Raw genomic sequence first — 24,359 nt, forward strand, 5'->3', positions numbered from 1 at the left:
CCATAGAAACACCCATAGTAAAACCCCAACTGAAGCTCTTTATTGTGATTCTGTGCCTTTTTTCCCATGATTGTGGACTATCAAGTGTCTGTGTATTCTCTATAATTCACTGTCATCTCCCTTAGGACTCTTAGAAATGTCACAACTCACTGTTTTAATCCAGACATCACAATTATAACTCTGGTCCCACAAACACTTCATTATGTTATTGTGGAATAAGGACTTGAGGGTGATCACAATGATGGGAAAGGAAGTGCAGAGAAAATTCATGGCAGTTGAAAATTTGCTGCTGTAAAACTCTGTGAGAGAAGGCAAAAAATTGGCCTGGCCGTTTTTCTTCTGCTTCTTTCAATCTTTGATCCAGAGTCCTTATTCAGGCACAGTGATGCTGATTGAAGTTTTAGCTGAGTTAGGGCTAGAGAAACAGATACCTGTTGTTAGATGCTGTAGCACATCTGATGTAATATGTGGTCAAACCCCCTGTAAATATCGACATTTTTTGTCCCTATTTGATTCAAACCTATTTTTAAAATGTGTCTTTTTCTCTCCACATGTTTTTATTCTCCCTAGTTATGGGGTAACCTAATATCATAAATTACTCTAAATACTGATTAACAAGTCAGTCCCTAATGGTAACTACATAACCTTGTCAATGGGAAAATAGTCTTATGCCCCCCATATGTGTTTTCTCCCTTCATGACGGAAATATGAATTCCATGTGAGAGAACATTGCTCCCATGTAGCAGCCTATTCCTTTCAAGTGAATATTATCAGTCCTTCTCCTCTCCTTTTAAAAGTTTTTGGGTTGCTTTTACACATGTGTGTAGATATATTTCTGAAGAAAAAAAGTTCATAGCATCTATTGAGTTGGAAAATTAATTAGACGACCTAATTGATTGTGCATGAGTTCCTCTGTGGAATGTGTTCTGCTGCTGTTGCACTCACCCAGTACAGAAAATCTCAGGAGCAAATTCCTCATCTTTTACTAGAAACTGACAATTAATTGAACATTAAAAACCCCCATAAAACACCACAACCATCCCTCCTCCAAAAAAGAAAAAACCCCAAACCCAACCACCATAAAACCTTAAAGAATCAAAACACAAAAAACTTTACAGGAAAGATCTTTTCTCATTTTATTAGAGTAATTCCAAGAGGCCTGAACTCAGCTTGAGGCTCCCTTTATCATTCAGAAAACACACAAGTCTGCATCCCAAAGCCTGTGTAGTCTAAATAGGAAAAAGCCCCACCAGCATCCAGAAATATTGGCAGCCCCATGTTCCATGTGGGGAGCTAATTTGCAGGGAGATTAAGTCACTTGTGTAAGGATGTACTGGGAGTCTGCAGCAGAGTCTGAAACTGAACTCAGGTCATCCCAGTCCCAGCCAAGTGTCTCAACCACAAGACTCTCCCTCCTTTTCAGTATGTCAGTGTAGAAAGTAGGCCAAAAAGCAGTTTCCAACCTTTAATACACAGCATTTTGCAAGGCTGTGAAGTATTATGTATTAGACAGGCATCTGGATCAGCAGCAGTTTCTGCGGATACTTTTATCTGTAAACAGAAGCAAAGCCTGTAAGGGCTTTGTAAAATTTACATAAATTACTATTTTATCAATAAATAACATAGTTAAATTTATAAGGACTATACTTAAGTTCAATGCATTTTAGGGATTTTTTTAAGAATGGAAAATGTGTTTAAAGGGCTTCTGTTGTCTGTGGCTCTCTGATTTTCATGTGTTTTAGGTTCTGGTGCTGCTCATCCATCAGGATGCATTAGCAGTGATGTGTGGCTCGGCCAGGCTGTGCAGGGCACTGCACCGTGTGCTGTAAGCTCAGAGAGGGAGGCTGGGCTCGCATGACAGGCTAACGCTCCAGTGTTATGCAAAGGTTAAGTATTCCTGTGTTGGGAGTTAGTGAGGCTTGCAGTTTGCTGACCTAAATCTGAGTGATTCCTATTATGTTGAGTATTTGCTTATCTTTTGGAGCATCTCTGTGTAGCCAGAGTGTAACAAAACTTCAGCTTGAATCTGTACCCTGAATGGAGAAGGATAAAAGAAGTGCAAGTGTGAGTGAATATGTGTACATATGGAACCATCCCCCTTCTTCAAGTGGGATCTCCCATTTTGGGCTTGAAATCAGCATTAGTGTGTGGTAGTCTACTAAGAACAGGCCAGAGCTTGTTTGTTCCCCTCAGTACACTGATTGGTTATTCACAGACACCTGGCTTGTTTGCTGAACCCTTCTGGGCCACTTCAGGACCTCCATTATTTGAAACCATTAATCCCAGATGTTGTGTGCATTTACACAGATAAGTTTCAGTGATTGTCATGGGAAAAAGCCCATCAGCTTTGATGGGATTTATGCACCATGAAGGTGAGAGAAACATTGTTTTCCAAAATAAATGAGAAATTATTCAAAATGGTGATCAGTGGAATGGACCATTCAGTACACATGGCAGTTTCCAGGATTCTGATGCTATTCCTTGTAAGTACATAATTAGTAAAATGCCACTGGAATGTGTCACTTTTGGCTGAACCACTGTGGCCCAGCTATTGATAAGAGGCCTCTGAAGCTGGCTGGGTCTCTCTTCCCCAATGCCCCCCCAAACACTGGCTGCTTTCTGTGTGAGGGAGTGTTCATGCAGTCAGAGACAATGGGATTCCCCCACTGAATGATTGTTCTCTCATCAAAGTCAGTGAGTCTTTCCTGTGTAACTGGAACCTGGGCTGCATGCTGCATGTCATGGCTGGGCACCCACAAAACCAAGCAGTTCTATCTAACAGACAGGAAAGAAAAAAGTGCTAGGATTGTAGTCCTAGATCTTGAATGTTCCTGTTGAAGACACTCAGGCTGGTGACTGTTTACAAGTTTTAATGATTTGTCCCACAGTGGAGGCAAATGAAAACTTAGGACCTAACATTCCCTTCAACAAGTAGAAGAGATGCCAGTTTCCAGTGCTGAGGTAAAAATAGATTTGCAATATCTGTTAGACTAAAATAGTGTATACAGAGCAAGTGTGATGAGTGAGAAAAGGCCAAAGGCATCAGCACAGCTGCTATTAATATCTTAAAAAGTGTTAAACAATATGCTAAGAACGTGGAGTTGCTTACCCTTTCAGTAAATGTGTGAAACCTTTCCAATATTTATCTGGAGTATTCATGGTAATTCAAAGCCTTTTAGTAAAACTTGCATTTCTTCATGACTAATTACTAACTTAAGTTAAAGAACCAAAAAGTGCTCTTCATTACATCATTAATGGGAGTCAGTAGAGACCTTTTGCTTTTCTCTCTGGCTGCTTGCACGTAAGAAGAGAGCTCAGCCCTCAGTTTGAGAATTGTCTGTAGATTACTATCCCTCCCCATCACCATCCTTCCCATTTTAAGATATTATTATTCTGTACTTCCTCACTGCTTGGGAAAATCAGACTTTTGATGTGGTTTTACAAAGAGTTTAATTGACAATTGTTATAAATATTTTCTGTAATCTTAGATTAAGGATGTGAGGGTCCTCAGTCACTTGAGGCCTGTCCTTTACTGATGCTGGGGGACATCCACCCATTAGTGCTAAGCAAAGAAAGGGCTCCTTCAACCAAGTGGTCAATGAAGACAGGAATGACAGAAGGCACTAAACAATAATGAGTAATGAAGCACATGTATTAGCATCTCATGTACTTTGTATTGGTGGGTATAATATGTAGTTAATAAAATTACACTTGCTTGGTTGAAAACTGGGGAATCAAGATTGGATCATTTGCCTTCTTGTATTACTATATACATGTATTCAATTACTATTACTTCTAGTAATAGAAATTGAATACATGTGATAATGCTAGAGTTATGGTATGTATTCTGTAACATTTCAACAGAGACATCTCAGGCTTATTCAGAGTTAAATAGTGCATGTTATTGCTGTGTTTATTTTTGGACCACAGTCTTAATGCAAATCCCATATATGTGGTTATGCAAAATGATCCAGATTCTGGTCATGATTACACTGGTGTACACACAGAGTGATGCCACAGTTTCATTGAGGAAGGAATCTGATCCTGTAACACAGAGGGTTGAATGGTATTTCAATTAGGTAGTTGATGTGTTTCACCATGGAGTTAGAGGTGAGGTATTAGTGTCTGAAGCAATTCTTGTATGTTATGACTTACATTTTTAATGCTTCCTGAGATTTTTGGTGGGTTATTGTGCAACCATGAAGTGAAATAATTGTTAAAATATTTCTGTAAAAATCAAATAGTCTGTGTTGTCACTGTTTTCCAAGTATTTTTCATGTCTTTTTAGCTGGCTGTATAAAATATAAAACTCTATGTTACAGCCTTACACAAGAAGAATAGTATTAGTTTTTCCAAAGTCTTTAGACTAGTAAAAAAAAATAAATTATTTACATCATATCAAGTCTGTCATCACTAAGATCATATCACAAAAATGCATATATATGAGAATACAAAAACCTGAGTGAGTGTCTGGTTGAAGAAATTTGGCCAGGGAGCTGTCTGCCATGTGGAGAAGAGTCTTTACAGGGATACAATCTGTTTGCCCCTTCCTTTCATCCAGTGGAAGGTTTCCACCATTATAATTTCTCAGCAGTGCTGGTCTTTTTGGATTATGGGAAAGAGGGAGCTTGCTTCAGACAAGTTTGATGATTCCTGTTATAAAGGAGTAAAAGATACTGAATGTTCTAATCACCTTGTTAAAGAGCTGCCAGAAGTTCAGGGTTCTGTTAGGACCAAAAAAGCTATTTGTGCATGTATCATTAACATTTCATGGCAACACTCAAACCAGCATTATTACACTTAATGCCTTCCTACACTGAAAGCAAGTCGACTTCTCTCCATTCCTGCTGTATGTTTGCTCCTGCTGTGTTTCACTGAGCTTGAGCACTGCAAATCAGTTCCCTCTCTCCCTCCCATCTCCCCTTTTTATTTATAACCATCTTTCTGTTCTGGACTGAGTTCCGTTCTGGTGCTCTGTAATTACATTTTGTTTCATGGCACGGCAGAGGACTATTTACATTTTAGAAAAGGTTACTTCTAGTGTATTGTACCACTTTATCTCCTTTGTAAATGTGAGCAGTCTCTCTTTAAATTGTACATTGCATTGTCTGAAAGCATTTTCCCTCTCTTTGGATGCCTCTCTATGTAATATTCTGTAAGTCATTAGGCTCTATTTTTCTTAAATAGTTTGCACTGTTTGGATAGTCTTAGTTACTTTAGTCAGTGTCTTTTGAAGCCAAAGAGAAAAAAAAATACCCAGAGCTTATCTACTAGCTTTGTCTTTACCATGCCAGTTAATGGTTAATATTTAGTGGTATGTAAAGAGAGTTTCTATAACATGGCACTCCTAAGAACACTTTTGAAAAAATAGTGATGAACTTCAGTCAACTCATTCTTTTTAAGTGAAACGTGCAAAGTTCTGTAGTAGAATCCATTCTCCTTAATAATCATCTGGTCTTGACAATAAATATGTCACCAAAGCTAGTTACTTTTTACCAGAAAGGGAGATGAAAATAAAGTCAGAATTTTATTTAATTGTTGCTAGCCTGTGAAAGATATTGGACAAATTAAAATCTGCAAAGACATGGTCCTTTGCAGCTTATATAGCAAAGTAGGGTAGGCTAGAGTTTGTCAGGTAACTGACTTCAGAAATGAGAAGTTATTCTACATTTAGCTGCATTGCTTACTGTTTTCTTCATCACGGAAAAGAATAAAATGTGGTAACAATTTTCTGTATTTGGATTGCTGCTGCACATAATTGGGAACAACAGAGCTAAGGCTTTGATTTTGGTGAAATGCTTAGTCTGCATGTTGGATTAAAATGTGTGCAACAAATCACTCCAATTCTGTAATAATAATTTTTGAACAGTATTTTTTTATTTTATTACTGTAATGTTTTTACTTTTCAGCTACAGACTTTGAGAACTGGGTCAGTTGCAAGAACAAAATTGGCATAAAAATAGTTGTATATTTGTTCTGGAAAATAGATTGCCAACATACTTTATAAAATAGTCAGCCTGAATTTTTCTGTGCATCAAATGTAACTGATAATGTTAGTCTCATATTATTAGTAAGCTATTAATTCAAAGTTCTTTAACCAGTATCCTAGGAAGACTAGATAATATTTGCTAGATAGAAGTGTTAAACAGATCGTCTGTGCAGAAATGGATTTGTGAAGCAGCTTACAGAATGGAAAATAAATTTAAGCTGAAGTGTGCCAGCAAGTCAATATATGAGAACAATTTGCAGCAAGCAAAGGTGAGGAAGACATGAAGAAATGGGGTCATCACATTAATGAATTAAAGGGTAATATTCCTGGAGTTGGGTTATATGAGGCAGTAACTAACTTTTTGGCTGCCTAATACAGAATAAAGAGTTATGGTACCAGTGTTAGATATGCTTCCTTGGATATTTTTTACTCTTGTGAAAATAATGAGAAGCAAGTTGGAGCTGTGATCTGTCCACAGCACAGCTGTAGTAGTTTGAGACATTTCTGCTGCCAGGTTTAGATCCCTGCCAGAAGCAGTGCTTGAATGGTTGCACTCTGAGTCCCTAGTTCCAGTGACATCTTAGCACTAGCCAGTGTTAAATCTCAGCTATTTGAGCTCAGTGCTGTGCTGTGCACTGGAGCAGCTGGGAAATGGTCTTGCTTATATGTGAAACCATCTCTGGCACTGGAAGGGAGCAGACAGAAGTGGCATGGTGATAATTTCTTCACATACCACGTCCAAACCTACCAAACCTCGTTGGTAAGAAGTGTCAGACATCATAGGAAATAAGTTTTTAAATATTTACAGAGTTTTGTTTTCTTTCCTTCTGAACACCCTCTGATATCTTTGCCATGTACTTTCCAATGATGACACATTGGGATTTGACTGGGGTGAGTAATGGTGTCTGGCTGGGGGGAAGAGAGGACAGGGAGTGCTTAACAGTGAGTAATTATTTAAGGAAATGGTCTGTGTGGAAAGAAAAGTGTGTTGTGATTGGATGCATTTATCAACTGGCCTTTCAGTGTCACCTGTGGACAGAGCATTATTGTGTCTGAGTTTTTAAATAGTTGGAATTCAGTTTATTGAACTAACCTTGGGAATGTGTTGGGGTCTGGTCTTGATTTGGTCTGTGAATTGAGATGTGAGGCTGTCCCCTATTAGAAAAGATGGAAGTAAATGATAGTTATCCCATGGTCATCCCTGAGCATGGTCATTCACTTTTCTGATCAGAAGTTAAAAGTTGTAAGACCTTGTATGCAAAATATAATTTCATGATCAATATAATTTCAAGTCTACAAGCAACTGACAAAAAATTTTGCAAGTGAAGATGGAGTTACAAGCTTGTTGCTCTTCCCCGTTTTCTTTGTACAGTGACAAACAGAGGTTTGCATTAACTTTTGATGAGGTTCATGTATGTAGAGCCTTTTGTTTGTTCTCTCTGTCCTCTAAAATCAGGAGATTTTAGTATGTTTGAAAATACCTAGAATCACTTTGATTTTGAAATTAAGCCTGAAGTGCTAAGCCTTTGTGTTCTGTACCTCTGCTATGGTGATGCTCACTGCTACAGTCAGCTTGGTCATACTGTTTTCTTCTGTCAGTGGCAAGACTCTCTGCAATTCTTTGAATTTTACTGTAAAAGTTCTCATTTCAGACACAGCACATCCTGCCTTCAGAAATGAGGCCCATTATAGTTTCCTCCATCACCTTCAAGTGTTTTGCTACCTTCTCTGAAGAGAGCGAAGTGACTGAAGTACGGTGAAACTTGCAGTGATGGACACTGTTTTTTCCCCATGGACAGTATAGTTGTTTGTGTATTCTTTGGCTGTGTGAGATCAGGTTCCAAAGGAGCATTCTCAGGTACAAGTGGCTGTGACTCCCTTTCCTGACATGTGGCTGAGCAGTGGAACAGGCTGCCAAGTGCAGTGGGTCACACCTGGGCAGAGATGAGATGGTATTTCTGCCCTGTGCAGACTCTCTTCCAATGTCCCTCTTTTATCCCCAGCTGGTGAAAAAACCCAAACAAGCCTTCAAACAGCAGAAACAGAAGTGCTGCTAGGCAGGAAAATAAGTTGTACTAATGATCAGCTTTAAGGTACTTCACTTGCCTTAGAGCCCTTTCTGACCTTTCTTTCATTATTTTATGATAATGGAATATTCCTTTCTTTCCCTCTCCCTTTCTCCCTGTACTCGAGAAAGGGAAGTTGCTGCTTTGTGTTGCCGTGGGGAGTTTCAGTTGTACAGCAGTCTTGGCTGTGTTTGGGGGTTCATGCTGAATTCTCCCCTGTGAAGTGCTGGCAGCTGGGAGGAGCTGGGTTTGCTGCTCAGGCAGTGCTGCAGCCCAGGGTACTGTGTGACTGGGGCATGCTGTGTGTGGAGGGCTGGAAAAACACCACTCTTTTTAGCATTAGCCATTTTTCTGTGATGGCAAGAGGAGGTGGCATTTTCCTGTTTTCTGTAATGAGATCTTGATCATGATCAGATAAATGCTGGCTTGCTACAGTCTCATACTTTGACCTTTGCACTCATTCAATTTTCATTTATTTTTAAGAGAGATGAAGGAGTCTGTCAACCTCCCTTAACAGGTGGTTACCAGTTTGCAAAATCAGGCTGTTAACTTGAAACATCAAGAACTCTTTTTAGGATATTTATAGTGAATCCTAGAGGATAGAGGGACCACATTTTAACCAGCCTCCTTGCACTAGCATTAGGTTCCATTAGTTAGCAACAGTTTTGAACTTTATTTTTACATTAAAAACTATATTGTGCTTGAAACGAAGCAGAAGTTATTGTGAACTAGGAGCTTAAGATGTGTGTCTGGTGCCAGAAGTCTTGCACTGTCCTGGTGCTTGTAGTCTCTTTGGTGCTGTCCAGAATTACTTGGAATAATTGTTACTTATTGCTGTGCTTGGTTTTGATCAAAGCCTGCCCGGACTACATATTTCAGCAGCCTCTCTGCTGCTTTTAAGAATATGAAGTATCTTTTGAAAAGATAACTAAAATTATTTGATGGTTCTGATTGAAATAGGAATGAGCTCTAGATCAAAATGCATCTTGATTCTTTGTGGTGGAATTAATAAGCCGAATTGTTGTGTGGTATAAACCAGTGTCATTCTATTGCCCTCTTGCTCTTCTGACAGTGTATGAATGTAATGTGGTTTTACAGTTTCTACCATCTTCTGTGTTGTCTGAAGCTCCCTGTGGAATTATTCTTATCAAAATAGCTAAGTAGTATCTAAAGAAGCAGATAAAATTGTTAGATAATGGTGGCTACTGCCTGACTGAGGGCTGCTTGCACGTGCCGAAGTTTGCATTACAAGTGACTCAAAAGATTTGAATTACCAGTCACACATCTTAAATCATTTTACTAAAATCATTTCAAGCCTCAACATTCTTCAGTTAAGTTGAAGTTATCCTTGAGTAAAAAAAAAAGCAGCCCATACAAATTGTGTAATCGCTTTTCTGGATATATTTTCAGCTCTTTCCAGCTCCTGACTGGTCACTGGTACCTTGTGTTTGAGCTTTACTTATTGAAGTAGTTTGAATAATCATAAATGACATGAATGTATAAGGAAACTTTGATGCTACAAAATAAAGATTGGTGTTTTAAGCTCATATCCTCTTTTCATTTTGCTACTGTGTTAGTAGAATCTCATTTTCTTCTTGTAGGCCTTCTTCTTGTAATAAGTAAAAAATCTTAAACGCGTTATTTAAAACACTTTAATTTTAAAGTTTTTTCTCTTTGGCCTCTGTATGAAAAAATGAATTGATGTGTGGATTCCTCTGAGGCCTCAGGCTGGTGTGTACATTCAAATGATCTTTTTCATATGGGTTTTTTGACCTTTAGAATTTTTCATTAAGAGTAGAGAAAAAAAAATCTTAATTGTGAAAATGTGGGAGACTGTATTTGAAAAAATAGAAGGGAAGCTGTATTTAGAAGAAAACTGAGTATTAGGAGTAAAATTTATCCGGGCAAAGTATTTGGTGAAAATTGAGTCTGTAATTCTCCATACTGAAGTGTTATGAACTTGATTAATAACAAACTGGACTAGCTTGGTTTTGAGTGCATAGTCGACCCACGTCTTGTTACTGAGACCTGCTGGAAAGACTTGCATGATTATGAAGTTAACTTCATTGGGTTCACCATATTTCTAAGCCATATTAGCCACTGCTAAGTCATTTATAGCTTGAAAGCAAACAATTGTAAATGCTGATCCATTCACATCCTACCATAAAACACAAGATGAGTTATTCACTACTGTCTGACGCGTGCTCCCACTGCGCCGGAGAACAAAACGACTCCTTTCTAACCCATCTATATATAAACAGCAGAGGGACAATCTACAATGGGGGATTTCATTCTGGGAGGTACCCGGAAGATTTCCTGCTGCCAACACAAAACTCTAGCATTTCTAAAGAAATTGTTGTCTCTTGTTTTAATATTTGGAGTTACAGCATTGGGAGTTTTGCATAGAGTAAAGCACATATTCTTATTTTGATCAAGGATGAAAAATTGATCTGGGAAATTATTTTTTTATTTGATAGGTATAATTGATCATGATTAATTTGTATTAATTTAGGGAAAAACTTAACAGAAGCTGTAGTGTGGAAAATTCATATGGGAAATGAAGGGACACAATAAGAAAAACCAAGCCAAAGAAAGTTAAGATGATGATAAGGAATTAACTATTCAAGGGCAAGAGAGATATCAGAGATTCTGACTTGTTTCATGATGAGACTGATGGAATTGCTAGAGGAGGATGGGAGAAGTGTTCAGTAAATGTACCTGTACTGTTTGGAGGGGATAGGACAGGAATTTTATACTTGAAATGTGCTAACCTTTAAAGCTGAAATTAAGTAGTAGGAATTGGATTTAGGTCTTTTTATACACTTAGTCTAGCTAACCAGGGAGCCTGAAAATAGTTAGTGGGTTCTCACAGGTTAATTCACCATAGAATTGGAAATACAAGAGAAATTTCCAGAGGCTGAAAGAAAATTTTTGTTGATCCAGTATTTTAAAAGGAAGAGAGATTATCTGCATGATTATAGGTGGGTTAAACAGACAAAAGATAGAATGGCAGTTATTGGAGTGATACATAGTTAATGAAGGATAAATGGTATTTGGTGTCTCTTAGTATGAGCTCATCAGAGAAAGGTCCTTTGATCTAACTCAATATCCTTTCTGATACCATCATGCTAATTGATGAAGATAACAGTAGCAGTATAGCATTATTGTTTGCTATATCTCTGTAAGCTATTTTATTAATTGTATCAGAATGGCTTGATGAGTTATCAGAATTACAGCATATGGACACACCAGCTCTGCTTGGCACGAAGATTTATTAAAGGACAGGCTTCAGGGTGCATAACTGCTTCAGGGTGTGTAACTACTTCAGTACAAAGAAACAACAGGTTCATAATTTGGTGTCTGTGCTTACAGGATGCTGGACTCTGTCCTGGTGCAGCATAACAAAAAAAGCATTTTAGAGTTGCTTGCTAAGAATTAACTGGAGTGTGCACCCTGGATGTCCAGGAGACAGCAGGAGTGGCACTACCACTGTTTGGTATTTGCCCTTGGAGGGTGGAACAAAATGAAGCCTACTGGTGTTTTGTTAACATCTTAGTTCGATTCTGTCTGTTGGCTGTGGCCTGTCCTACCATAGACAAATCAAAGCAGATGTGTTTCACATGCCCTCCATTCAGCTGTAGGCAAAGCTTGCCCACATATCTGGTGCAGCATATGCCTGAATAGCAGTGAAAACTGTCCTCAGAAACCTTCCTGTAGTCTGTATTTGCTTCCCTTGAGCCTCATTTGAGACCAGCCATCCAACTTGTGGAAATAAACATACCCTAACTCTTTTATCAGTATTCTTTTTAATGCACTGAATATCTAAAAGAAACTGATGGAAAGACCCTTGGAATATTATGAGTGATTAAATGAAGCAGCAGAGGGGACCTACAGATATAACATAGCTGGTAAAATAGTCACAGTTTGTTTTCAGTGGACTTGAATTAAAGAGAGAGAAAAAAATCCTCTGTAGAACACTTCAAACATAAATTGTTGGGTTGGTGGACAATTTGTGTGAAAAAGAACTGCCTAAATGTGGTTGTTTTGCTTTATTAAGAGTTTTGTTGTGTATTTCTGTTGTGAAGCTGATCAGGTTTCCTGTTTTTGGCACAGATTACAGGACCGGCCCTTGCTTCACTTTGGTGACCAACCAGATGTGCCAGGGCCAGCTCAGTGGAATTGTCTGCACAAAAACTCTGTGCTGTGCAACTGTTGGGAGAGCCTGGGGCCACCCCTGTGAGATGTGCCCTGCCCAGCCGCATCCCTGCCGCCGAGGCTTCATTCCAAACATTCGAACGGGGGCCTGTCAAGGTAAGTTACCAGCACAGCTTCCCCAAAAGCTGCTGAAATTGTTACTGGATTAATCTTAATTGAGTTACGCTGCTGTGAATAACCTGTCCTAAGCCATTCTCAGCTATATGTGTGAAGAATGGAAAAACACTGTCAGATGCATTACTTCATGATTCAGTGAGTGCCTGATGTTCAAGTGAGTACATTAGTAACTCAGGCCATGTGAGAGCAGCCAGCATCTTAATGAATTTCTCACTGCCAGCAGTGCTTTCCCTTGATTCTGTAATGGTGTTTTTCTGAGTGTACCACCTGGTCATTCTGTGGAGGAATTTATTCTTTCAGAGAGCACTCAGAACATGCAAACGTCAATTTGTGGCAATAATGCCCCAGTTACCTGGTGTGAGATTTTTTAGCTAAAAGTTGTGTAACTTGGATTCAGCTTGGATGTCTTATCTCTTGAGCTCCACTGCTTTGACCTGGAAAAAAGTGCCTGTCGTGCCATTTGTAATGCCTTATTATATATTTTATACAATTTTGGAAATGCATTTGCATTTGTTTCAAATCATAAAATCCACCCAGATGTTGCTTACTTCTTTCAGAGCATGCCTTACTGTAGAAAGTCCTTACACTGCTTTTGGCTTTTATTCTAATACTTCCAGCTGTATAAATTCTTTTATTGTCTGGATGTCTGACAGGAAACAGGAGAAAGTTAACAGGGGCAACTATGTATTAAACTGATGTGGATTATACATTCCCAGCACCATATCTTTGGGGCCAGTTTATTTCAATCTGTCTAATGTTTTCTAATAAGTTACAATATTTTTGAAAATAGAGAAGATAAAGATTATAAATCTATGAGTAATTTTATATAATCATGAAATTCCTATGAAGGGACTTCAAGGCATTCCATTGCATTAAAGATGTAGATACCCTCTGTCACATGCCAAGTCATGGCTGGTGCCTGCAGACAGACTTGATGAACTTCAAGATAGACAACATGGCTGTGTGCACTGCATGAAGTGCCCATATTTTGACCTCAGTGATTATGTTCTCCCTCTCACTGTAAAGGTCAGGACTAAATTGTGCAGGAATCTGTGAACTGAGATTCTGGACACTTTTGAAAGCTTATGTACATAAATATGTGGCCCACACCCCTGAAGTTATGCCACACCTAGTTATATCCCTCTTGTTTGTGTCATGGGAAAGCTGCAGTGAACTCTCCAATGGGTTTGTGCAGTTTGGAATAAGGATACTTCTGCTTACTGCACATTTCTTAGCAAGCAGCTACATTGATGCTGATCTGTATGTGGTGCCAACAGAGTTTTGGCCCAATATGTTTGACTTGCATTTTCCAGTTTTCCCTTCTTAAGTATTGCATTTTTAATTTCAACACATCTTTTTTGGAATCACATACTAGCTTTATTTTTCATGCACTTGTATGAAATCCTTTTGAAATCAGATAGCATCCATTCAGACTGAAGGCGTTTCAGAGATTTCACATCCATATTCAATCTAAATAAACGAAAACAGGTTAAATAAAATCCAGGTTCTCTGAAGAGAAAAAGAAATCATTATTATTGTGTGGGGAAGTTAAAAAAAAAGTAAAGAAATAGTGAGGGCGGGCAAGGTTATTTTCAAAAGTAAATAGAATATCACTGCCCAAATTTTGACTTTGGCTGAAAGTTAAATTAATATCACAGCTGAGATTGTTAAAGATACAAAGAAGAAAAATAAAACCAAAAGGTGGGATTTTGAAACAGACATCATGACTCAGAGGCATGACTTCTGTTTCTTTAGTTTTTGAGGTTTTTTAATTCAGTGCAGTGCCATGAAGTCTGGCTGATTGCTGTTGCTAAAGCCCAGCCCATTGCTGTAGCTCGAGTCCCAGCAACTGTGAGGCTGCTGAGGCTGTGCTCATTCTGTGACCTCCCAGCACAGCGGTTCCCCGGGGACAGCTCTGCTGCTGCTGCCCCTGCCCTGGGTCCCTTCAGGCAGGGGTCTTTACAGAGCACCCTGCCATGTGGTGCAGATACGCTCCTTGGCCTTCCTGAGACTTCCTCCTTGTGGCTCCTGGGAACTTTGCCTCTCAGCCTTTTGTACAGACATAATACTTGGCTTTTCAGACTTCAAGACACATTACAGCAGTGTCTCTGGGATTTTATAAAGAGAGATTTGAAGGCATCATCTCCTTCAGCTTGTGTCCCTGCATGGAAACTTATGTCAGTGTGAAGCCCAGGAACTCAAGGAACCAGTTTTTAGCAGCAGCAGCTGGTTCTCCCGAGGAGATGGGGGAATCTGAGTGGAGTGCTCTGTGCTCCTGAAGGAATTCCTGAGCAGCAGAGACAGGGCAGCCCCTGGGGACAGTGAGCCAGACTTCCCCAGTGTCCTATTGCAATGCCACTCCTCCACCTCCATCAGCCTCCTTTCTGTAGCTGTTATTAAGCCATGGCAACACTTCTGCAGCTAAGTGACGACACACATGTTGTTGTGCTAAAATAATTGTGAGGCCACAAACTGGGGCCTCTTGAAAAATGTTTGTCTTGAGCTTACTACCTAGCCTGTGATATCATCTTTGTTGTTTCATTTTCCTCGTTGAAAAAATGAAAAACAAAGAAAGAAAAATAATAGGGAAAATCCCCCTCAAATCTATGTATGTCTAAGCAGGTCATTAATAATTCCTCCTGAAACATTAATTATGGCCATGAAACTTTTTGAGTCAAATCCTAACCACAGTCTAATGTCATTGGTGCTGATCTCGCTGGAGTGTCAAGTTAATAATTTCCATCAGAAATGACTCTGCAGTTGCTGTGCCTCTCCCTGAGGCCCCTTCCATGCACACTGCAACTGCTCTTCTATGCTGGTGGCCTCAGCACTGTATGGAGTTGCCAAGATTTTCAAGGGGGCAAGTGATTTTGGGTGACCAGCTTTAGACACTTCAAAGAAACTTTAGTTCTGGCAGGCTGTGTTTTCTGCACACCATTCCCCAGATGTTTTGGAAAAACAAAGCAATAGCAGTTAGATATTTAATGTCTGTAACAATAATAACCATGTGATTTCTTGCAGAAAATATTTACTGTACTTAATCATACTTTGCATAGAGTAATTACAAAATTAGTGTCTGTCTTCCCAAGCAAGTATCATAATATTATGATGGGTGAAGAACGGATTTAGGCATATTTCATTTCTGTGTAGACAAATTATTATGGCTGTTCTTGAGAAATGAAATAAAAGTGGGTGTTTTTTCCTTTTTTATATCACAGATGTGGATGAATGCCAAGCCATCCCTGGGATCTGTCAAGGGGGAAATTGCATTAATACTGTTGGATCTTTTGAGTGCAAATGCCCAGCTGGACACAAGTTTAATGAAGTAACACAAAAATGTGACGGTAAGAACTTCTAGAACTTTCTTCTGAAAGTAGAAGGGGGAGTGTCTTCTTTTGGAGGACCAACTTTGTTTAACAGTTTGTTACAAACTTATTGTCTCTTCTGCCTTGAGCCTGCAGGTAGCATTATTCACAACAAATACAAATAGGGGTGCTCTCTCCCAAACCAGAGAACGTTAAATATTGGCCCTGCAACTTTTATAGCCTTTTTATTCATGTAACATTTCAGACTTGATATGTTGCTTTAGAAATGCTTGAGGCACATGTTTCTTTGTGGATCTTTTGACCAAAAAGTGTATATGAGTGAAAGATTCAACACATTCCTACCTACTCAGGTGAATCTATTTAACATAAGAGAGAGTTGGATGCTGCTGTGTGAAGGCTGCTGGATTGTGCTTTAAATTCAGCCTTACAGTTGCATATCTTACAGAAGGACAAACATTTTATCTTCACTCACTAGTCATCCTAACTTGGGTGTACATCAGGTGCTAGATATTAGTGTGGAAATTTGCATTGTGTGATTATGGAATCATGCTATTTTTTTACTGTGATTTGATAGGATTTTTTTCTTTCTAATGTAATAATCAAGTATAGATGTCTCCTTTGCTTTAAGAGAATTTTGAGTAGATAAGGAACATAGTACTAAAATGTGTTAGTTGCACATTATCGATTTGTATTTACAGTGAAGTCCAGATAATGTTTAAACTCTTGCAACTGATTCTACTTTCAGTCATTAGACTAAAATTAGCTTGAGTAGACAAGTTTCATAAGTGGCTAGTCATTTTGGAAAGCCAACTTTCAGTACAGTAAAAGTATTTGTGAGAGGAAGGTGTGCATTCACCATCCTTTCTTGCATCAAGTTCCCTTTAAAAAGCACTCAAAACTTTTTAGTCATTTTAGAAGAATTATGAATTACTCTTTCAAAAGAAAAATAGCTATTTTAGGCAAAACTTTATAATTTATTTGCAGGTTAGGGAGAGCAATTTCAGAAGAGCTTGTACACAGCATGGTTTACATATTGCCTGCCAATGATTTTGGCAGAATGTAACCTACATTTAGAATAGAGCAACATTGCAAGTGTTTCATTCTGTGGATGAAGTACCAGGAATGTGGTGAATAGGAGAGACTGAACATATGCCTTGTTAAGTATTAGTACATGAAAAGCTGAGAGCTGTAGGCTGCATCTCATAAACATTTTGATGGTATTTTTCAATTGCTGAATCATTTTAAAAACAAACCCCAACCAACAACCAAGTAACAAAAAACCCCAAACAACAACCACCTAAGAGCCTGCACTTGCTAACATTAAAGGAAGTTGACTCAAGAACCTGGTGTAGGTTGCGGTGTTCCCAAATCCTGCCACAAATTTCCTCCCCATTTTGTGAAATCCCTTTGCAGTGATCTCCAGGCTGCAAAGATCAGGTGAATTTTTCCTTCTTCAAATTCATACCCGTTGATTTTTGAATCTCTGCAGACAGAGAGTTACTTGCAGTACATCTTCATATTGTATGTACCAAGCAATTTTAGTTGAAACTGTGTAGGTATTAATACAATTCAAAGAATTAAAAGCACCACCTTTATACCAGTGGCATGAAATAAGATAGAAACACAACATTTAAAAGCATGATCATGCAACAGCAGCCCATCTGTCTTGTTCTTTCTAAATTATCTTTTGAATTCTATAAGTTAATATAAGACAAGTCTTTTTGTTCACAGTAATTAGCTTTAATTAATTCTGATACACAATGAATAACATCTGATTGTTTGCTTGGTTTAGCTTCATATTTAGCAAGTAGGACTTCTAGCAGTTGTAACATGTCCTTGGTCACTGATTTAGTTCAACTGGGATCTACCTGCTGAATTTCAGTACTGGTTTTTTAGGGGGTCTCCATTAAAGTAAGATCATAAAAGCAATTGTCAAGGACAGGTAGAGAATCAACAAGATGGAAAAGGGGAGGGGTTGGCCAAGGTTCTCTTTGTTAGCATAGCTGGTGGAAATCTGTATTTTAACTGCTACATTATTTCACACTTTGATATAACCATTTCTTTTCAATTTGCATTACCGCTGAGGTAAATTCTATTTTTTGTGGTGACTTGGGGAGTAGCTTTTCCTGGAGTGACATTTAAGTCTGCAAGTAAATCAAATATACTTACCTTTGTAAAACTCACATACTTAACAACAACAATGTTGCTTATATGGATGTCAACACTAAGATAAATAGTGAAATACTGTTTGAGTTAGGCTCAACCCTAGAATAAAGAGTGATGATTTGGCTTTTAAAAAGGTCGGACTCTATATAAACAGTGGCAACACTGACTTTAAGATAAACATTGGTGAATTTGAGTCAGAAAATGCTTGAATCTGATCCAGTTGCGATTGCATTTTTCTCTGTTAATTAAGGGCTTTATTCAGACCAAAATTCAATTTCCACATTTTTTGTCACTGAGACCTGTGGGACTCCTGTGGTGTATAATCTTGGAGCAGAAGCCAGAAGTCTCTTAGCAGTGCTCCCAGGGCACTCGGACTCGAGTCTTTGGCAACATCCTTGAAGTAGCAGTGAAAAAAAGGTCACACCCCTCTCACACACCCAAGTGAGGAATGTGACCCACATCAGGACAACCAGCAAGATGCTGGGGAAGAATATGTGCACAGGGGACCCAGGGCCCTGCTCCACTTAGGATGGCTGAGTCTGCAAACTTGGGTTATCTGTGTGCCATCCCAGTCCCTCCACTTCTTTCCTGCAAAGGCAAGGGGCCATAAAAATATTACAGCATCCCTTTCTTTACCTAGGAGACCAGGAGTTGTTAGTTTTTATATTACTGTCTTCACAGAAGAAGTAGAGCTGAGATCCTTTCTACTTGCTAAAATGCTCATTAATGGTCCTGTGGGACTTTGGGTGTTCCCCCATCTGTTGGGGCCAAATTCCAATTTATGCGTTACATTAAACTCTTCCAGTCCTTTTTAATGACTACAGTATTATTCACTCCTTGCCTTGGTCTGTTGGGTGGTGTTGAAGTGTTTCTTCTCAGAAATTTTTGTGGTTGGTGAAATCATTATTACAGTCATGTGTCTATTTTCGTAGATCTCTGGAGGAGAGGTTGGGTAGAGTCCTCTGATGCCATTATTTCTAGCTGGATGCTCCCTGTCAGGAGAGCAGCTGGGTGATTGTAGATGGCTGTGAAAAGCAGATGTCATTGATCAGTCTAGAGAATAATCTCCTTTTCTGCTCTCTTTGGCCAATTCCTCTTGTAGGTACCATGGAAAAAAGTGAGCTGTTTTTAAGCTCAGCAGAACTCCAGGTTCCTAGGAGATGAGGGCAGTGCTAATTAGATACAGCTGCATTGTTGGGACAGTCACTGGAAACCAAGGGGAAAGTAACTACACATCCCAGGCAGGCTACTGCTGGTAATTAAGGAGCACTTGGGGCTGACATAGGTCGTTATTCACATAACTGTAGCTTATATAAACTAGCTGTGGAAAAAACCCTTCAAGTTCCCTCTGTGCAGCTATGATGAGTTGTAAAAATTTGTTAGGTTTTTTCCTGCAGATTTGAAAAATTTTTTACATTGTATCTATAATGATGATTTAATATATGGATTGAGATTCGTTAGTGGGGACAATCATGATATGGAAACTTTATTTTAAAATCACTGACAAAATGTAGGGAGAATTACGGACACTGCCTGGCTTCTGCAGTGGATATTTTGGTTACACTCTAGAAACCTGTTGAAATTTCTGAACATTGATTTAGTGGAGAAAGAGAAGATGATTTTTGTTGCCTGCAGTCATCTTGGTCTGAGCTGTAATCCTGTCAGATTGCATTAGCTGAACAATACCTAGTTGTCAGTGCTTTAGTGTGGGGTATTTCCAAGAGAAACCCGAGTGCAGTAAGGACAGGCAGTTCAGTGGGTGGTTCATGTCCCTGTGAGTCTGCCCTGAAGCAGTGCCTCAGTGTGTACCAGGAGAGGCAGTGCCTCAGTGTGTACCAGGAGAGGCTGTGCCTCAGTGTGTACCAGGAGAGGCTGTGCCTCAGTGTGTACCAGGAGAGGCTGTGCCTCAGTGTGTACCAGGAGAGGCTGTGCCTCAGTGTGTACCAGGAGAGGCTGTGCCTCAGTGTGTACCAGGAGAGGCAGTGCCTCAGTGTGTACCAGGAGAGGCTGTGCCTCAGTGTGTACCAGGAGAGAATGGTTCAGCTCCTGATCACTGTGGTCATTACACAGCTCGCACTCTGGTCCCAGTGCAGTTTTCTTCATTCTAGTATGCAGAATTCAGACTAGATGAGTTACAGTTTTGTTAGAATTAGGAAATTTCTGCAGTTTTAAGATGTTCATCCATCCATATTAAGCAGTAAAACTTTTCCAGTTTACAGGTACTGTATTTTAAATTTGCAGATGCAATATTTTTTAGATTCTGTTTCATTTCTGTTTATAAGATGCCTAATGAAAGTTGCTAATTCAAAACTACTGATTATGCCCTGAAAACTACTGATTATGCCCTGAATTTGATTATTACTATTAATTATAAAATGATAAAACCTTTTCTTATGCCAAAACTAATTTAGCTAACCTGCCTCTGCATCTCTTTTTGTCTTAAAGATATCGATGAATGTAGCACCATTCCTGGAATTTGTGATGGAGGAGAGTGTTCAAACACAGTTAGCAGTTACTTCTGCAAGTGTCCTCCAGGGTTTTATACAGCTCCTGATGGCTTAAAATGCATAGGTGAGTAGAATCCTGTGAACAATAGGACAGTAGGTGTTATAACAATTCATTAATATCAGGAATGGGCAACAATGTGTCAGAAACATATTTCAACTTGGGAACTTGAAATCCTTCTTTTATGTAGAAGTACATCACATGCCTGTATATGTATTCTGAAATGAGTTTTCCATTTGCAGGATAGTTGTTTTTTTGATCTTCTTTGAGACCTCTTATTTTTCTACTGCAGCTTTTCTGTCATGTCATATTTGTTGCCTTAGAACTTGTTTAAAGGTCTCTTTGGTATTGTTGCTCTCATGTTTGTCTTTAATTTAGTCTGTTTTATATTCAGCACTCATTTAGAAAAGCAAATTTGCATTCCAACTGTTATAACCCTATTGCAGGCCTTTGTCATTAAAGGAAGTAATGTGATAAACTGAGTATGGGATATTTTTATGTGCTTTTATGACGTTGATGATTTGGCAGAGCTGTTCTCTCTGGCTTCCACTGTGGTAGAGCAGAGCCCATCTTCCAAAGGCTGGACTGGGAACCAGAGAGCTTTGTGAATGAAATGATTACCACTGCAGTGCCAAAGCCCTGAAAGAACAGTGTTAGCAGTTAATGCTTCCCAGAAGCATTACAGCCTGCTCTGAGGCAGGTCGAGTAGTTAATTAATTGGTTTTTTTCTCATTTTTGTGCAGTAATTTATTTTTTCAGTGCCAGTGCTGAATTTTGAGCAAAAATCAAATGAAAGGTTTATTTCCTCAGTTTTAGCATATTTATTTAATGGTTCTTACACAGTGCCAGCGCTAGGAACCAATACAACATCCTGTTTAGTACCTTTGGTAGGAAATAATTTTGGAAAGAATCCCAAAGTTCAGAGATCAATACCAAATAGTACTAACTTTCCAAGAGGTCTGTGAGTTGTTGGGGTTATGATTAATTTTGAATGGTGCCATTCGATTTCTGCAGGCTATAAGAAACAAACTGCTTTCCTGCCATCATCAAGAATAGCTTTCCTGTAGATTTGATCCATACTGTACATTTAAAATGCCAGTGGGAGTTGCTTTTATTGCTTCAGATTAATAGCTTCTAAATTGCTATGGATCATTAAATCATTGATTGCTACCTGTACTTAATATTTGTGAGCAAGATTTACCTTTCCATAACAAAAATTTTCTAGAGATGCACAATTTGCATTTGCTTTTTACTTTTTGTAGTCACCACTCTGTCAAGGCAGCTCAACATTCAGACCCATGTAATATTCTTGCATTTCTCAGCATTTTTACCCCCTGCACTTGTAGGCTGAAGTAATTCAGCTGAAGAATTGGAATTTTAAATGGTGACAAGGTATGATAAATAATATGTCAGACTATGAGCCATCATTGAAATTTTGGGTTTGTGTTCAAGGCAAAATGTGCTAAATGGGAAGCACTATCAATTGTCTGCAGATATTTTGGATTCTTGTCTAATTTGCAGACACATTCTTGCCATATTCACAGGGACAGAGCCCAGATCTATGTTAGTGCTGGGCAAAACATGTAATCTTGATTTAATTACAACATGCCTGTCTTAAGTGAAAAGTGTTAGCTGGACGTGTCTGTTCTGTTAGAGAGGAGGAAATGCTTCTGAGAAATGTATCCCTTAGGGGACTCCAGCTCAGCAGCACTGGGGCCAGATATCCAAAGGATGCACCAGGAGCTCCATTATTACAAATCTTAAGAATAGAAAAAGCAAAGATATTATCTCTTAGAGCTGAAGAGCAGAAACAAGAGCAGGGCATCTCATCCCAAGTGCATGAAAAGTGCAGTGAAGAAAGTTGCTAGCCCATACTTCCAACTGGCATAAATTTGTTTGGTCTGTGTTACTTTTTGATGGCCTCTTTTTACATTTTTTCTTTTTGAGAGACACATTTTTATTGACATTTATTCTCGTCGTGATTTTTTTGCCTTTTCAGAAGACTATAATTTTTTTGTAAAAACAATAAATACTGATAACTGAAACAGATAAAGGTAATTTCCTGCTGTTCTTGTCCTGGTTTGTGTGTTTTTACCATTTGGAGCAGAAGAGGGAAAAATAAGAATAATGCCTTCTGATTAGGAATATGGATTTGGTATTTTTCTCATAAAATTGCTGAATTTTTTTTCTGAAAATGTTGTGGGTTTTGGACACACTCTTATAATTGTAGGTAGATAAAGGTGTTTGCTGTGTGCTTATCTCTTCATGGCACATTGTGTACTTGCACAGATCCCATGTAGATTCCTTTTCCACTTTCCATAACTACTCTTAAATGTTTCAAAACTTGGTACTGACTAAAATGGAGAAGGAGCAATTACAAAAGATGATGATCAGATCTGTTAGATTCTTTCCTTCTTCCCATCCACCCCACCATCACTCCAAACCACTGAATATCTCTCCAGAGGTAGTGGAGAACAGTTTCAACTCCAAGGAGTTCTGTTTGATTTTTAAGAGGGTAGATGAAGGAGTAAATATGTGTGGCAGTTTAGCTGGGCACCGGGAGAAAATAGAGAACCAGCAGCAAAACAGAAACCTGATTTTTTTGTTCTCTGTTTCAGGTTTCCATCATAGGATAGTGTGAGTGATCTAAATAAAGCTTGGAAATAAAGGCCAACTGACTCTTCTAGCTGTATTGTCAGAGACTGCATTCTAGGGGGAGGCAATGCCTCAGGACCAAGAGGGTTCGGTGTGGGTACCCCTCGGCCCCAGGGGGTGAAAAATATGGGGGGGACAGATGTCCCAAAGTTGGGACTGTGCCTTTTTGGAGTGGGACGAAGCATCCTTAAAAGTCGACCCTAGAAGCAGCTCTGGTCTGTGTTTAGTAGTGAAAGCACTGGGCATGAAAGGAAGAGGTCACCATTGGCACAAGAAGGACTCCTTCTCCTCTTGATGCACTGAGGATTGAGTATTCTGAAAAGTGGTGCCAGACCGAGAGTCAATGATTTAGGGGATGTATTGTATTGGGAATTTAGTAGGGAAGAGGAGGAGATGTATTTGTGATGTTTTCATTTTCCTTGTGTGTTTCTTTTTTTTCCTTTCCCTTGTAGCTTAGTTAATATTTTTTTTCCCTTAGTGAGAGCCTGCTTTGCTTATTCCTGGTCACATCTCACAGCAGAAACCAGGGAGAGGGTATTCTCATGGGGGCACTGGCATTGTGCCAGTGTCAAACCATGCCACTAGTGAATTCTGGAAAGCACTGGTACTAGACAGATGAATCCACTAGGCCCTGGGTAATTGAGGTACTGTTTCTTTAGGGAATGATGTCTGCTGTTGTAAGACTAGATCTGCAACTTTTTCCACTACATTTTGACAGCAACTATTTGTATATTTTAGAAACAAACTTGGTCTGGTTTATCATGCAGTGTCAAATCACATTACAGCTTATATTGAGTTTGACATGATGTGACATATTGTGAAACAATTCCTCAAAGCTTCAGATGGTATCACAAGATTATTTTTTATGATTTTTTTTTTAATCCCATCCACATTTTCTTGTCCTTCTCTAAGCTGAGCTATCTCTAACGACATTGCACAGAGCTGAGTATATAAAATCTGGGTACAGGACATTCTTTGTACAGCACATGCTTACCCTTTCAGACAGGAAACAGATCTCCATAAACAGTGTGATTGCACCAGTTAAAACTGTGTTGCACTTTCTTGCCTGCAAGCCTATATCTTGTCAAATCACTACATACTTCAGCTGGGGAAGCCATGACTAATGAAAAATGAACTAATGCTTTGTGAATTGTAATGCTGTGAATTTATTGCTGTGTGTCAGTGCTTTCAAATCAAGACTTAATTGATCTGGTCCTATCTTTAATAAAGATGACACTGCAATTTTTCTTTAGGGCCATGGAAGCATTGGTTGTTACATACTGAATATATGTTTTTACTGCATTTTTGCATCCTTTAATG

The 24,359-nt window shown here is 38.9% G+C and overlaps 1 protein-coding gene across 6 annotated transcripts in view; it reads left to right on the forward strand.

Annotated features, from left to right (window-relative positions):
• FBN1 (fibrillin 1) overlaps positions 1-24,359 on the forward strand; it is a 154,115-nt gene that overhangs the window by 38,994 nt on the left and 90,762 nt on the right. For all 6 annotated transcript variants that reach the window (XR_013184081.1, XR_013184082.1, XM_054641812.2 and 3 more), the window contains exons 7-9: positions 12,169-12,366; positions 15,606-15,731; positions 20,325-20,450. Coding sequence is in view for 4 of the 6 variants with exons in the window: in XM_054641812.2 (XP_054497787.1) it covers positions 12,169-12,366; positions 15,606-15,731; positions 20,325-20,450 (450 nt within the window). In the remaining 2 variants the exon portion in view is untranslated. The remainder of the gene's footprint in view (positions 1-12,168; positions 12,367-15,605; positions 15,732-20,324; positions 20,451-24,359) is intronic.

The sequence above is a fragment of the Agelaius phoeniceus genome, chromosome 13 (assembly GCF_051311805.1).
Source record: "Agelaius phoeniceus isolate bAgePho1 chromosome 13, bAgePho1.hap1, whole genome shotgun sequence".
Lineage (NCBI taxonomy): Eukaryota > Metazoa > Chordata > Aves > Passeriformes > Icteridae > Agelaius > Agelaius phoeniceus.